The 15479-nt window shown below is 42.8% G+C and overlaps 1 protein-coding gene across 1 annotated transcript; it reads left to right on the top strand.

Moving 5' to 3' along the window:
- The first annotated feature begins 1914 nt into the window (after window positions 1–1914).
- asrij (OCIA domain-containing protein asrij) lies at window positions 1915–15139 on the top strand. The gene is made up of 6 exons (XM_080273945.1): window positions 1915–2036; window positions 6389–6512; window positions 7135–7318; window positions 9021–9169; window positions 10526–10663; window positions 15000–15139. The coding sequence occupies exons 1-6, from the start codon at window positions 1968–1970 to the stop codon at window positions 15137–15139; spliced, it is 804 nt and encodes a 267-aa protein (XP_080130071.1). The 5' UTR covers window positions 1915–1967.
- The last annotated feature ends 340 nt before the right edge of the window (window positions 15140–15479 follow it).

The raw sequence follows: 15479 nt of genomic DNA, 5'->3' as shown, positions 1-15479 counted from the left end.
ATATGGCATAGTACAATTACTTATTGTCACATAAAGGTTTATAGCAGACTAGATCTCAGACAGGTGCAGGTGGGGGCCAGGTGTGTGAGGTGGGATGTCTGGGGTGCACTTTCGGGAGGGGGGCTTGCCTTGAGCTGCGTAGTAGGGCATTCAGTGTAGGCTGTAGGGCGGTGTTGTGGGCGGCCCCCTTTTGATGGGGTCCTTAGGTGTATGGCGGCCCTTGGGACTGGGTCCAAACAGGGCTAATAGGCATGCAGCTCGGCGCCTGCCCTTGGAAGTGGTGGGAGTCTTGCCGGGGGCGTCCAGGCTGGTCCTGGCCTGGGGTCATTGGGTGCCCCTCAAGGGTTGGGGGCTGCGGTCTTGTTGGGATGGGGCGGTCGTCAGGGGCTGCCTGCGGCCGCATGCCTGGGGAGTTCGGCAGCGGCTGGGGGCGTCGAAGGGACAGCTGCAGGGACAGGATACCCAGGCTCATGACGGGGACACTCCAGACGTCCTCCACCAGGAACTCTGTCGGGGAGCAATCTCCACCCCTAGTGGTGCAGTGCGAGAGCGAAGGGCGTCCTGCTTGGCCTGTAGAGGGGTGGGCCGAGCCAGGGACTCTGTCCTTGGTGGAAGCCTCCAGGGTAGTGGAGGAGGGAAGACTGGTGGTTGTTCCCTCAGCTTGGCAAGTCCAGTGGATGTCGCCGAAACTCCACTCCAGGGCAGTGGAAGAAGGAGGTCGGGTGGACGCTCCCTCTGTCTAGGAATTCCGGTGGACGTTACCAAGGCTCCACTCCGGGGTAGTGGAGGAAGGAAGTCCGGTGGATGTCCCTTCCACCTGGCAAATCCGGTGGACGTTACCAAGGCTCCACTCGTCCCGGGGGTGGCAGGTAGAGGAAGTCCGGTGGATGTTACCGAGGACCTGCTGCTGGGGGAAAGATGCAGCCAAGGGGAATCTGGTGGAAGTCCCCTCTTTGGCAGGTCCGGTGGACGCTACCACAGCTCTGCTCCCTTCCCTGGGATGGCAGGTGGTGGAAGTCCCATGGACGTTCCTCTAACGGTAAGTCTGGTGGATGTTACCATGCCACCACTTCTGATGGTGGGTGGCAGAAGAGGGAGATCTGGTGGACGCTCCCTCTACAGCAAGTCCGGTGGATGTTACTGTGCCGCTGTGCCCCTTGGGGTCCATAGGTGCAGGAAGATTGGTGGTCGTTCTGCTACTGGCAAGTCCGGTGGATGTTACCAAGGGCCTACTTGGGACTGTGCTGTGAAAAGTCCCACCCCGGTTCTGGCGAGTGTCGTCGTGGCTGGAGTGTAATGAAGTGGGATGATGAACTCCCCTCTGGTTCCACTGGGTGGAAGAGGGGCATATGGTAGCGGGGGACGTGTGCCTGTGTGGCTCGGGGCTCTTGCCCGCCTCCCCGTGGCCTCCTCGTGGGGTGGGTATTTCAAATAAAAATAGTAATAATGGACTATGTGGTTTGGCCATGTGGAGAGGATTAGAGCAAGAGACTGACAAGGAGTATGTACGTGAGTGAGGTGGAGGGGGAGAAAGGGCGGGGGAGACCAAGGATGAGATGGAGGGATGGAGCGGAGAGTATATGAGAGAGGATGTGTGTGAGCTGCAAGCAGGGCAGTGAGATGGCGGGGGACAGGGCGACATGGAGGCGATTTGTGTGTGGCCACCCCATATGGAATTAAGGCGTCTGGCAATAGACAGATAGATAGATAGATACATTATACTATATGATTATCTTCGACCGGGTACGGGTTCGGATTAGAGCAAAAATAAATACAGCTAAGATAGGGACTTTTGGAACATTTTACAGTACTTTATTGTATCTTATAGCAATAAATACGAGGGTTTGAAAATTTGTACAACTGATACCTGAAATTTGTCCCGGGACCGAGATTATCCACACATTACGACCAATGTTTACGTGACGGGTTGTTGCAGATTAAATAAGTGTTATTTAATAAGACACAGCATGTCATCCCAAACGCCACAGGCAAGCTATAGCTACCAACATCAGCAGAACCCACAAGAGCATCAGTTCGTAAGTGGAATGACGTTATGGCCAAGTCTTATATAAATTTGGCAAAAGTGTGGATTTAGATTTTACCTTGTTGAATGGTTAATGCTTAGCCTTACATGTCGTTTGGAGTGTACTATACTATACACTGCTTACAATAAAACGAAGCTAGGCTGCGTTTTTAAATGATATTAGGTAATTTAGATGATGTGATCATGAAAACAGCAGTGAGTTGAATAATCCCCCACTCCTTCTTGACACCACTCATAACCTACCTCCAGCATGAAGTTTCACCACTTACTATCACCTGCTGCCGATGGCCTTTCAGAAATTACTCTGTCCATCCAAGGAGACTTCCTGCAACGTTGTATCTTTTAGAGTTTTTTCAGTAAATGCTGATGTGGGATTGTATCAAAAGCCTTCATAAAATTGCAGTATGCAACATTATGGCCCCTCCTTCATCCAGTACTTCAGTCCACTTGTCTATCACTTTGATGTTGGACTGTTGATCTGCCTGATATAAATCTAAGGTATAACTTTAGAAGTAACCAACGTTACCAATTTTCATTATATTACGTCCCTGAACTATTCTAACTAAGACTTACCTTTTAAGCCTAGTTTGAGTTGGGGGAGCAAATTTTTGTAGGGGTAGTCATATAGTGGCTTAGGTTAGGCTATTGCTCAGTAGCGGATGAATGTCGCGCCATATTGGCTGGTGCAGGCGTGTGCACTCGGTCTATGTCAGGCTCGAGGTTAGGCATAGGTTAGGTTAGGTAAGGTTAGTTTGGGTTAGTTTAATGCAAAATAGTGTGTTTTTAATTAATTTTGATCTTGATTTTGGGGGATAAACCCTCTTTTGGAAATCTTACTCAGAATTCCAAAAGGGGGATTTTCCCCCCAAAATGAAGGTCAAAACTAATTAAAACACAGTATTTTACATTGGAAAACATAAAAATAATAATAAAAGAAAACGTTGGTTACTTCTAAAAATTTACCAAATCTAAATTTCTTATTGGATTGCTGAATTGCATATGATCTTTCTGTCTACCAGTATCTGTCTATAGTGTGACACCCTAATCCCGCAAAGGGTGGCCGCAGACAGAACGCCTCCAAGTCACTCTGTCACCCACCATTTGCCTACTCTCCCCCCAACTCACTCTGTCACCCACCATTTGCCTACTCTCCCCCTAACTCACTCCCCCTTGCCTCATATACCTCTTAACTCCATCCTTCCACCTCATCTTCGGTCTTCCCCTCCTTCTCCCTCCCTCCACCTCACCCACATCCACCCTCCTAGTCAGCCTCTGATTCTCCATTCTTTCCACATGTCCATACCACCTCAGTGTATTTCTCCTAATCTTCTCAACCACATCCACATTCACCCCACAACGTTCCTTTACTTCATCATTCGTCAACCTGTCCCTCCACGTCACTCCACATGCTCCTCTCGTGTAACTCATTTCCACTGCTCTCACTCTTGACTTGTTCCCCTCTAGCAAGGTCCATGCCTCGCTTCCATACGTGAGGGTAGGGATCACAATACTATCATGCAGTGACTTCTTAACTTCCATACTCACCTCCCTATTTCAAATCACTGCTTTCAGTGTACCAACAACCTTCCTCTCCTGTTGTACCCTTTTACACACTTCATCCCCAAAAGTTCCATCCTTTCTCATCACACTACCCAAGTACTTGAATGCACTCACATTCTCCATATCCTTACCATCCAACCTCATTGTGCATTCTGTGACTTCATTCCCCTCAAACACCATAACTTTACTCTTATTTACATTAACTTTCAGTTTCCTCTTCCTACACACTCTTCCAAATTCATTCACCAAACCTTGCAACTCCCATTCATCTTCACTCAACAATACTGTATCATCAGCAAACAGCAACACCGGAATCTTCCACATCTCACCCTCATTCATTAGAGCCACCCCCCACATCCACTGCCCTACCTTGCACCTCCTTTACAACTCCATCCATGTATATATTAAAATGCCATGGAAACATCACATATCCCTGTTTCAGTACCACATTTAGATCAAAGAACTCACTCAGCTCACCATCCACTCGCACCATAGCCCTAGCTCCTTCGTACATACTCTTCACAGCACTCAGCAATTTCCCCTCCACTCCATATATTCTTAATACCTTCCACATACCCTGCCTATCTGTTCTGTCATAAGCTTTCTCCAAGTCCATGAAGGCAGCATACACTTTCTTTCCCTTCTCTAGATACTTCTCCACTAAACATCTTAGAACCAAGAATGCCAGGATCTTGCACACTATACTTGTTAGACTGACTATATACAGTAATTGCCTGGGTTACTTTCCTATATATAGTTGATGTCATATTTTCTGTCTTCTTATCTTGAGGAATTTGGTGGGAAAGGAGGTCCGGATGATGATGATGATGGTGATGGATCCTATATATTCTCTGGTATGTCCGTAATAACTCTAGGATGTAATCCATCAGGCCCAGGTGATTTATTCTGCTTTAGTTTATCAATCTCTTCCCTGTTTCCTCCCTTGTTATTTCCACAGTTCCAGTCTTGGTATTTAATGCGTATTTATGGTACCTTTGGAATGTTGTCAACATCTTCTCTTGTAAATACACTGCAAAAGTGTATGGCCAAAACATGCGCCATTTCCTTGCAATTGGTGCTTTTTCCTGCCGCGTTATTTACCTACCATTGCTCCAATTGGACGCATTAGTATATCCTGTGTCAAAGCAGTGGGAAACATAATGATTTAACTGTACCAAACCAAACTTGATTCAGTCTAACCTAACATGTTTGGCAGTCAGCTTTCAAATGTAAAAATGCGCATTAGGAATGTAAAATATGACTAGCTACTGGTAGATATTATGAGGAATATTTATGCATTCTAAATCCTCAGTTATAGCTTTCAGAGGAAATTTATGAAAATTCCAGTAGCTGTGACAGTCCAGGAAAAATAGAATGCAACCTGTGAAAGACTCACTTTAATAAAAAATTTGGAAAGGCCATGCCCATTTGGTAAAGAATTAATGAGAATTTTACTGAACAGATTTATGCATTTTACTATGCATTTTACTCTTGGTTCTTTTGTGGAGTATATATCAAGATTTTTCTTATTTTAAAACTGATTACAGTATACCATAGTATTATAACACATGAGTAACACATTCCAGTTATGTACAGTATTTCATAGTTGTAAAGTAAATGTTTTTGCTGCATATCTTTCTTTGGTGTCTTGTTGTCTGGTTCTCTCACACTGGAAATACAGTATATCCTTGCACACTTCAGGATTGCATGCTCCACACGCGATTTACTAGGTAGCTACATGGCTACCACACCACCTCTTGTTCTCCTGTAGTCTAGTGTGGGTCATCCTAACTTTTTTAACCTTTCTTCATTGCTTAGATTTTTCAGTGTTGGCATTAGTTTAACTTCTTATCATTGTAAATTTTCAGTTGGTTTTATGTTCTTAGTACTGTAATGTAAGTAAAGACTCCAAACCAGATTAGTGTACTCTAGGTCAGATCTGACAAGGGCATCATATACTGTAAAACCAAGTACAGTATATTGTTTGCTTTATGCTTTATTTATCTTGACTTGTAAGTGTTCTGGAAAGGTAATTTTATTGTTTATCACTCCCCATGATTGTCATTCTAAGAGTTTCCCCCTGGCAGTTTTCATGCATGCTGTACCTGTATCCAGTACTGTATTATTAATGTTGGATTCTCCAGTTTGCTTTTATTTGTAATTGTTATGATGAAATCCAAGTAGCCACTGTTCTGACCACCCACTAATGTCATCATATAGCTGTACATTGTCATCTTGATGCTTATTTCTTCTGTACGTTTTAGTGACATCCTTTTTGCCATGTTCCTTCTGCCCCCAGGCTATTATGCTCAATTTATGAGATGCCTTTTGTAATGAAGGAGTTTAGTAAGGCTATATTAACACCCTCCAGTTTGAAAAGTCTGTCTTAAGCTAAAAGATGGTGTCAAGATATGGCAAGAATAAATTTAAAAAGAAATCCCCAGGCCGAATGGTTTAAGTGAGATTGGCCTTTAATTCAGTTTGCCACTTGCTTTACTTCACTTCATTTGTACAGAGTGGCCTGCATAGAACACTCCCTTTGCACTATGCCAGGTGACTTCTTGTGTGTCATAGGAATGTCTCAGTCAGCATCGTCAGCATCTGCCCTGTATCATTTATTCATTTCCTGCTCCCACTGCCACATCTATGCCTACACCCGCAGACTGAACCATCTCCATAATGTATAAGGTATCTCCAGGTGAGTTTGCAGTGGAGTGCTATATATGGGCTAACCTGTATGCATCTATAGCACACACCATATTAACCCACATCTTTATTTAACAGCGCCCAGCATTCAACCAGGAGGAGTTGCGGGTCTTGCGAGAGTGTAACCGAGAGTCCTTTTACTTTCGATGTGTCCCATTTGCTGCTGCCCTCTCCACAGCAGCTTTTGTGGCCATGCGGAAGGGTTAGTACTCGTCTTACTGTGTATAAGCTTGCTATTCTCCTCCCCAGGGATATGGAAAGCCAGTAAGTAGTGGGTACATGCCCAGAAGATGTCAGAATTTGCAGTGGATATTATAGCAAAAATCAGTGTACAAACAGGTACTATATGTCTAGAATTTAGTGTATACCGTATTAACTTGTCATATACTGTCTCTCCTCAGAGATAAATGATTTTAGTGAGAACTGATATGAAATTTATAATGAGAACTGCACAACATATAAACTTGTTACCTCCCTAAGCATGTGCAACTGCTTATGGGACTAATACCTGTAGTTTATTGACTTCCAATGAAGAGTTGATGCACTTAATAGCGAGGTGTAATACTTGACTAAAATTAAGGAGAACTTGCCCAACACTTCCATAGGAGTATGCAGCTTATAACAAAGGCAGATACATGACCCATAATTAGAATTTCCTGTATGTCAGCCTGCCACTTACTTCTCCAGGGATAAAGCTTGGATACACATTGAGACATGAGTACAATGTTTGGTTACTCTGTTGGTGTTATATATTTTAAAAGTAGATTCCTCGTGTATGAGTAGGATTTGTACAACAGTATATAAACTTGCCACATGTCCCCCAGGGATATGGAAAACCAGTGAGAAGTTTGGGTACGCACCAAAAATGTTCACGGGTGCTGTGGTTGGGTATTTCACCGGCAAGCTGTCGTACCAGAATGCGTGTGCGGAGAAACTGATGCAGCTACCAGATAGTCCAATTGGTGAGGCCCTGCGTAAGAGGAAAGGACGGCTTGGCTTCCAGGAGACGTGAGTTTTTTTTTTCCATATTATCATTATTGTCATTATCACCATCACCATCATGATTGTCATAAATCATCATCATCATTCCACAAAGAAGTGATTGATTGTTTTGCTCTTCATCATCCTTATTGCCTTGATCATTATCATTGTCATCATAATTCTCAGTGATAAATGAGGTGTATAAAATGCAGAAATATAAAATGGGAACTACGGTATTAAAGTAAGGAAGGTATGAACAAAATATTCAGTGAGATTGGCCATACATCCATTTGCCTCATCATTCTACTCTTTGGAAATCATGGTTCCATCTTACAGGCTATATCATTCACTTGTAGCTTCATTTTTGTGTTACTTTCATGATAATTGAAGAATAAAGTCAGTGTGTTGACCGCTAGATTGAAAGAGAGGAAGACAGAAAAAAAAAGATAAAAGGGTAAGTGCTGGTACTGTATATGAAAAGAGATGCAGTTGTTATCATGTGTGTTTCTTTACATACCGCTAACACCATTGTCATCATCGTCATCATCATCATCATCCAGCATTCACTAAATCAGTAGGTCTTGGGAGGTTTCCGTGTGGTGAGTATGTTGTCTTGTACCGTATTAGTCACAGTAAAATAGAAGTCATCAGCCGAGGATTATAGCTTTAAGGAATGCATGCACAGGGAGTTTAATAAATCTTTGTGTCTGTGTGTGTGCATCATTACAGTGTAAGTCAGGGATGTGTTGAATGATACCACAAATTTTCCGTGTAGCTGGTATTGAAAAATGGGCGAGTTTCATTCAAATTATCTTCAAGTTATGTCAAGTTATCTTCAAACTAACTAGTATTATTTTTCTAATTCACTGTGGAATGAAAAGCAAAAAGAACAGTTAAAAAGGCAACTTATAGTGGGATGTACTGAATGTGTAAAGTTTTCATCTGTATCAGATTTTTTGTAATTTTGTTAGCCAGTGTTATGTAGCTCAGTGGCAGAATATGACAATACAACTGCACATCCTTGCCATTGCACTTTATCATGAAAAGTCGCATATTCTCTTGTTATCTCTTGTTATATCTGGGTATCCAGGATGGGGAAACTCCAGTTTTAGATCAAGATATAATTTGAGAGAGATAGAACGGGAGAGGGCCTGATGGTGGTGGTTGGGGTAACATGGAGACAGTTTGTTTGTGGCCACACCCTCCAGGATTAAGGTGTCTAGCTGTAGATAGATACATAAATAACAAGGACTTACTCTATGTGTTATTATTATTATTTTAATAGTTTGTCTTTCATCTGTATAGTTGTTGTGGACTACTGACTGCATTTGCCTCCCACACAGTTCACCATACTCCTTTTAGGAGATAGGGAGAGAGTTGAGGGATGTTTGTATGATGGGGCAGGTCAGTTATGTCAGTGTCACCACCTGAAGGCATGTCTCCAGCACCATCTTTATAGTTGCACCACTGAAATAAAAGCATGCTATAATTTAATTGTTTTCATCTTACAGAACTGAGATACTTATACAACTTAAATACTAAGTTATGGTTGCATGGAATCTGATAGATCTTGGGTGTGAGATAGGAATGCATCTTTGCGGTTACCAGTCAAATCAGCCCTCCAGTCTGACCACACTTGGTTGTGAACTGAACTGAAAGGGTTTAGGGATCTATCAGGTTAGAATAAATGCAGTATAATTATTTTCCCACCCACTTTCTCATCCCCCAGGCTGGGTATGGAGCCAGGATTCTCTGTATCAGACCCCTCCCCAAGTACTAGCCCTGCCCCCACCGACCTCACACTGTATGAGGACCACCGCACTGACTTGAGGGACCACAACGAGGGATTGGTTGACTATGAACGTGGTGTCACACAATGTAAGTCATCACTGTGTTGTTATGCTGCTTGCTTTATCTTATATCATGAGTTTATTCAAGTTGATGAACTGTGGTAGCTCTTCCTTTTCCCTTTTTTCTTTTTTGTGGAAGAGGAGGGGACAGTTAGGGTGTTATGTCAGAAAGAAAGCTTGATTTATAAATTGCATTTAGATTGTGGAATTGAACTCTGGCCATATGGAATCTCAGTCTGCCATGCAACCATTTAGCCAAGAGCCAAGATGAATGTACTATTTCATCAGCAGGCAATGTGGGCTTTTATACAGTTGCAAGGCATGGCATGAATTAGGGTTTGGATGGTGGTGATGAACTTGCAGGTAGTCATCATTATAAAGAAACAGTATTGGTACTAAATATCACAACTTTTCCACACAGTTGGCACTGTAAATAGGATGAACCTGGAAATTTAGCCTTGTAGGTACTGTACTGTAGTTATGGACATTTATCAAATAACATTCTGCAATTTTTAGGGGATGAGATGGCAAGAAAGAATGTAAAAAAATAGGCACCTTGCTTCAGAACTTATCTTTCATCGCTTTGTCTCATGCCACTTTCTTCCTCACTTGTTTTCCATTTAATGACCCCCACTGTCTTGGCCCTTCTGCCTCACCTGCCGTGCCCATCCATCCCACTCTCATAGACTCCTTTACCCACTAGTGGATATACGTGTCTTACCCCCTTTTTGCCTCACTTGTCCCTCCCTGTCCAGACCCTGTTTTGTTCATTCACATTCAGTATCTGCTAATGACACACCCTTGAAGTTTTCCCCTGTTGCCTCATTTCTCCTGCCATGCCCTGTCTTCTCCCACTGTCATGTACCCATTTACCTCCTAATAACTTTACCCATCCTGTCCCTTTTGCCTTACCTCCCTTGCCCAGGCCTTCGTCATCTCTCTCTCACACGTATTCATTTACCCACTAATGGTTGTCCATTTCTTTCCTCTTTTTTCCCTATTTTTCCCACCTTGCCCTGCCTCACCTCTCAGTCACAGACTCATACTTTAATAACTGCCTTTCTTGCCCGTTTGCCTGACCTCCTCTCCTGTCCTGCCTTCCCCAGGTGTCCTTCCTAATTTCCTTTACCCTCTTATTACGTTGCAAGCTTGAATGGGGAGTGAACGGAAGTGTGGCCCATTCAGTTGGGTAGTCTTTGGTTAGTTTCTCATTGTATTAAGTTTTCTCTGACTCTCTGGACCTCACCTCACCTCATCCTAGGGTGGGAAAAGAAGTCTGGATGATGATGAGGATGAGAATGAGGATGATTGATAATGATGATGATTGATGAGGATGATGCTTGACTTGTCTCCTTTTACCTCCCCTACCCCACCCCGCCTGCAGCATTGAGTCAGTATACGGAAAATGAGGAAGGGACCAGCGGGGCACCCCAGACCTACACCACCTACCATGAACTGCGGCGCCAAAACAGACATGAGTACCTGAACAAAATGGCCGACCGATATCGCAGGGACAAGCCTGGTGAGTCCTTGTGGTGCTTTTGTTGTACTTCATGCATTAGTGCAAAATACTGTAGGGTTAGGTGGATGGTGATGATGATGATGATGATGATGATACCAAGTAGTCTATCAAGTGGTTTTGCTGTATCCTTTTTATTGAAGGGAAATAGGGTGATGGTGATGATGATGGTGATGATGATGATGATGATGATGATGATGATGATGATGATGGTGCCAGGTAAGTCCCTCTGTTTAATTTAATGTCTTCCCTTTATTAAAATGTGAAACAGTGCTAGGGTGGTGATGATGGTTGGAGCTTATAACCCTTTGCATCAAGGTTCATATTCTTGTCAGCTAAGGAAGCTCCCTGGCACCTCTTCCTTAATTATTTATTTTCCAAACTACCCAATCATATCCTCTTTCTTGGTTCTTATATCTTTTTAGTATCGACATAGATTGCATGAATATCACACAAGAATATAGTAATGGAGCTGAATCACTAAGACCACTAAGAATGAGGTGTTACAGTCGCGGTGCACAGCTCTGAGGTTGTCAGTATCGTATCCTGGCAACCTACCAGTTAACTATCTATCTATCTATCTATAGCCCGACGCCCTAATCCCGCAAAGGGTGGCCACAGACAAAACGCCTCCAAGTCACTCTGTCACCCACCATTTGACTCCCCTCCCCCCAACTCACCCCCCCCTCCCTCATATACCTCTCAACTCCATCCCTCCACCTCATCCTCGGTCTACCCCTCCCTCTCCCTCCCTCCACCTCACCCACATACACCCTCTTAGTCAGTCTTTCACTCTCCATCCTCTCCACATGTCCAAACCACCTCAGAGTATTTCTCCTAATCTTTTCAACCACATCCACATCTACCCCACAACGTTCCTTCACTTCTTCATTCGTCAACCTGTCCCTCCATGTCACTCCACATGCTCCTCTCAAGTAACTCATTTCCACTGCTCTCACTCTTGACTTGTTCCCCTCTTGCAAGGTCCACGCCTCGCTTCCATACGTCAGGGTAGGGATCGTTCCTTAGTCGTCAACGTATGGTCCGTCCGGGTCTGAGGCGCTTTATTTGCTTTTTTAGTTAGTTCTTTTTACGGGGTGGGGCACTAACCCACCACCAACCCTTTTAGTCGCCTCGTACGACAAGCAGGGATACTGGGGGAGTATTCTTGAAACCCCCCTACCCCCAGTTAACAGTGCATCCAATTTCGTATCATATTATACAAGAAATCATATCATTATACACCAATATAAAATACTTGAAAATTATTATACACAAACATATTATGCATGAATCACACGTGTATCATATTATACATGATATTGGAAGCACTGTTGATGGGTTGGTTGTCAGAGTACGATAATGACAACCTCAGAGTCATGCGCCGCGAATATAGTAAGCTTCCTAACTGTGCTAGAATACTGCCCCTGGTGACTTTGCTAATGTCAGCCAGTACTTATCGAACAGGCTCAGACTTCCAACCAAGCCTTCATCCCAGTAGACCACAGTGTTGCAAAGCTGAATAAAGCAATCAGTGGAAATGATAAAATGTAAGAGATGTCATGTTTTGATGAGGATGTTGGGTATATTTCCAATGCCATTTCTAAGGAAAGCTTGCCATAATCTGACTAAGGTGTTCTGGTCTAAATAAGAATAAAATCTGAAAGTAATAATAAACCTCAGGGGATGAAACTCAAGGGTGTTGAAGAGTTTGAATAAGTGCATAGGTACAGTTGTGTGAATCTGACTAAAGTGTTCTGGTTTAAGTAAGAATAAAATCTAAAAGAAATAACTATATTTCTTGGGCTAAATTCAAGGAAGTTGTTCTGATTGTACACATAGAAATGGATTTTGAAGAATGTGGATGATGTGTGAATATACGTTACTGTGCATGTGACATATTTCTTTGGATACTCTGATGATAGTTTTTCTTGTTTTTCCTTTCATAAATAGTGACTTGGTTCTGTTTTGGGATGCTTCCCACTTCATTTATTTAGTGGATAGTAGGGTTAGGATGATGATAATGTTGGTAATGATGATGATGATGATATGTGTCCTTATGATGTACGGTTTGATGTACAGTAGAAATTGTCTTGCCAATTATGACATCAATGAACCTATTGTAATTAGGTAATATGTATAAAATTAGTGTTATATGTATTGAGTACATAGAGTTGTCACCCACTTAACTGGAGTGTGTTGAAAAATACATATACCTCGGCAAGCGTTTCTGATGTCCAACCAGTTCACAACAATAGAAACAAGTGAAGAATACAAATGGGATGGAGGGCTTTTGTTAAACAAAGGAACATCATGAAGGATAGGAAATTGACTTTATGGGAAAAGAAAAGTATTAGAAACTTGAAATGTAACAAAATCCTTGGGATATAGCCTAGGAATAGTTAGAGGTGAGTGGAAAGGATCATGTTAGGTGTCACATGGAAAAAATAAAACCTTTTTAGATAAGGTAACAGACAAAAGTAGAGGGCATAGTCACCACAGTTAAAAAGCAGAAATGTATATGGGTAGGTCATGCCCTTTGTGTAATAGATAACTGATTACAATTAGGATAATTGAGTAGAAACCCACAGATTGTGTGAAAGAAAGGCACAGAGAAGATGGAAAGATGAAATTTAGGTATGTATAAGACTGGATGGGACAAGGGACTCGTAATAATCTCCATCCTGGCCTGGACGTAATGGTACTGGGTTCTCACGGTTGGTGTTGATGCTTTATGGTGTGGGTTACCTTGTTTCCAGTCTTCTTTCTCCTTGTGTCCCTTCCTGCACCCACACTGTTGCAGTAAGCAACAAGTGACGTATACAGTGCACACTAACCTCGACTCAGTATAGTACACTGCAGGACAGTAACAGCTAATTGGTCAGAGTGGATGAAGAAAGGATAAACTTTCATCTTGCTGTAGGACAGTGTTTCAGCCTATTGATGATGTCAGAGAAGAAGCTTCATCGTTTGGACACGTGGTTTCACTGGACATTTTTCCTTTGTATCGGACTGTAGTCAGATGCGTTAAAAAAGATAAATAATAATCTGACATTTCAACATTTTCCCCCAATTTCTAGACCAAGTCAACCTCAATTGGTGTGAATTAGCAATTTTGCTTTTCAATATTAGTGGTAGGTGGTGGCAATCTTCATCCACTCACTTGGTGTAGTGCTGCCTACTTTATCGCCTTTTCCATTCTATTTCTGTATCTGCCCTCCTCTCGTCCTGTTTCTTTTATCTTTCCTGTCACTTTTTGTTACTCATCTTTCCTTCTCAGTGGCTCTACATTGAGTGACAAGCCTGATGGTTTCCTGTAAACCATGAAACCATTTGTAACACTAGGTGGTACCCATATAAATGACCCACACTTGTTCCCTACATGTCAACAAGTGGGTTGGTGGAGGGTTAGTGCTCCTTCCTGTAAAACAACTAACTTAAAGACAAATGGCCACCCCTTATGGGATTATGGCATCTGGCTATAGATAGATAGATAGACTTTTCGATATTTTAGTTTATCAGACCAAACCAGTCACCTTGTATGCTAAGGATGAATTCCTGGAAGTTGAAGCTGAGATACACACCAAATATTCTGCCTTATACCTATACAAATAAAAGGTGCCAGGTTGTGTAGTGACTTGGGGACCCATTTGAGGTGACATTCTTATGCTACATCCCTGAACATTCAGGAGACATCTGGACTTTTATTATTATAATTATTATTACAGTATTATTATTGTTAGGTGGGGGCGCTCACCATCCACTCACTCGATGTAGTGCTGCTCTTGGGGTGAGTGCCCTTTCCTCTCTTCCTTCCTTCTCTCCATCCTTCCTCTTCTGTCTTTCTTTCCTTCTTTCTTTCCTCTTCCTTCTGTTTGCAGGTAACTCTACATTGAGTGGCAAACCAAATGGTTTCCTGCACACCAGGAAACCATGTACTATGCTGGGTGGTAACCATATAACCAAATTATGGCTTCTGGTAGTTTAGTGGGTAATTAAGGCACTCCAGTCGGATTGAATCGGTGCAGGTTTATATCCAGGAGGTGGCTGGGGTTCATTGCTTATGTAATGCCGCTCAGGAATGAGTGAGGCTGGCCACTCTCATCTTAAATATCAAGATCCTTGCCTAGCCCTGGGCTCCTACGCTCCTCATGGGGAAACACAGGATTAGATGATGATGATGATAATGATGGTTATTATTATTATTATCCCACAGTGGATGTAGGTCAGTAACTCACCCTATAGCAGCCTAGCATCAGGTTATGTGATGTGGGATTGGCTGCAACCATTTCTGTTGCTTCAGTTATGGTTTTTCAGCAGCTTTTCTCTCTCCTGCCAGCTGACCCATTACCAGAGGGCGGCGCTCCCCATGGGTCGGACGATTCTTCAGTAGGACCCCCTTCATCATACAGACCCCCGCCCCCCTCCCCACCCCCACCTCGCAAGAAGAACCAGTATGGAGATGAAATTTATGAGTAATGGCATTATTGTAACCTATGTAGGAGTATCTGGGATGTGTTCTGGTGTTATTTAGGCTCCAAACCACCACCTCTTGATCAGTACATGTATTATTTTTTAAAACTATACTATTGTAATATTTTTTTTGTATGTTATGCATGCAATCTACCGCAGCAGCTATTTATTAGTTGGAAATAGGGTGATTATTGTAATGAAGTAATTTTTGCAAATGCCGGATGTTGGATACTGTATGCATAACAGGATAATGTAGTGGCAAAAGAGTTATGATGATGATGGTGGTGATGATGACAGCAGCAGTGATGATGATGGTTATGATGATGAAGAATATACAAAGCACATT

The sequence above is a fragment of the Coenobita brevimanus genome, chromosome 56 (genome assembly GCF_032717465.1).
Source record: "Coenobita brevimanus isolate Jiangsu-jjx chromosome 56, ASM3271746v2, whole genome shotgun sequence".
In the NCBI taxonomy this organism is placed as follows: Eukaryota; Metazoa; Arthropoda; class Malacostraca; order Decapoda; family Coenobitidae; genus Coenobita; species Coenobita brevimanus.
The sequence above is the reverse complement of the archived record's forward strand: the minus strand, read 5'-3'. Positions and strand labels throughout refer to the sequence as shown.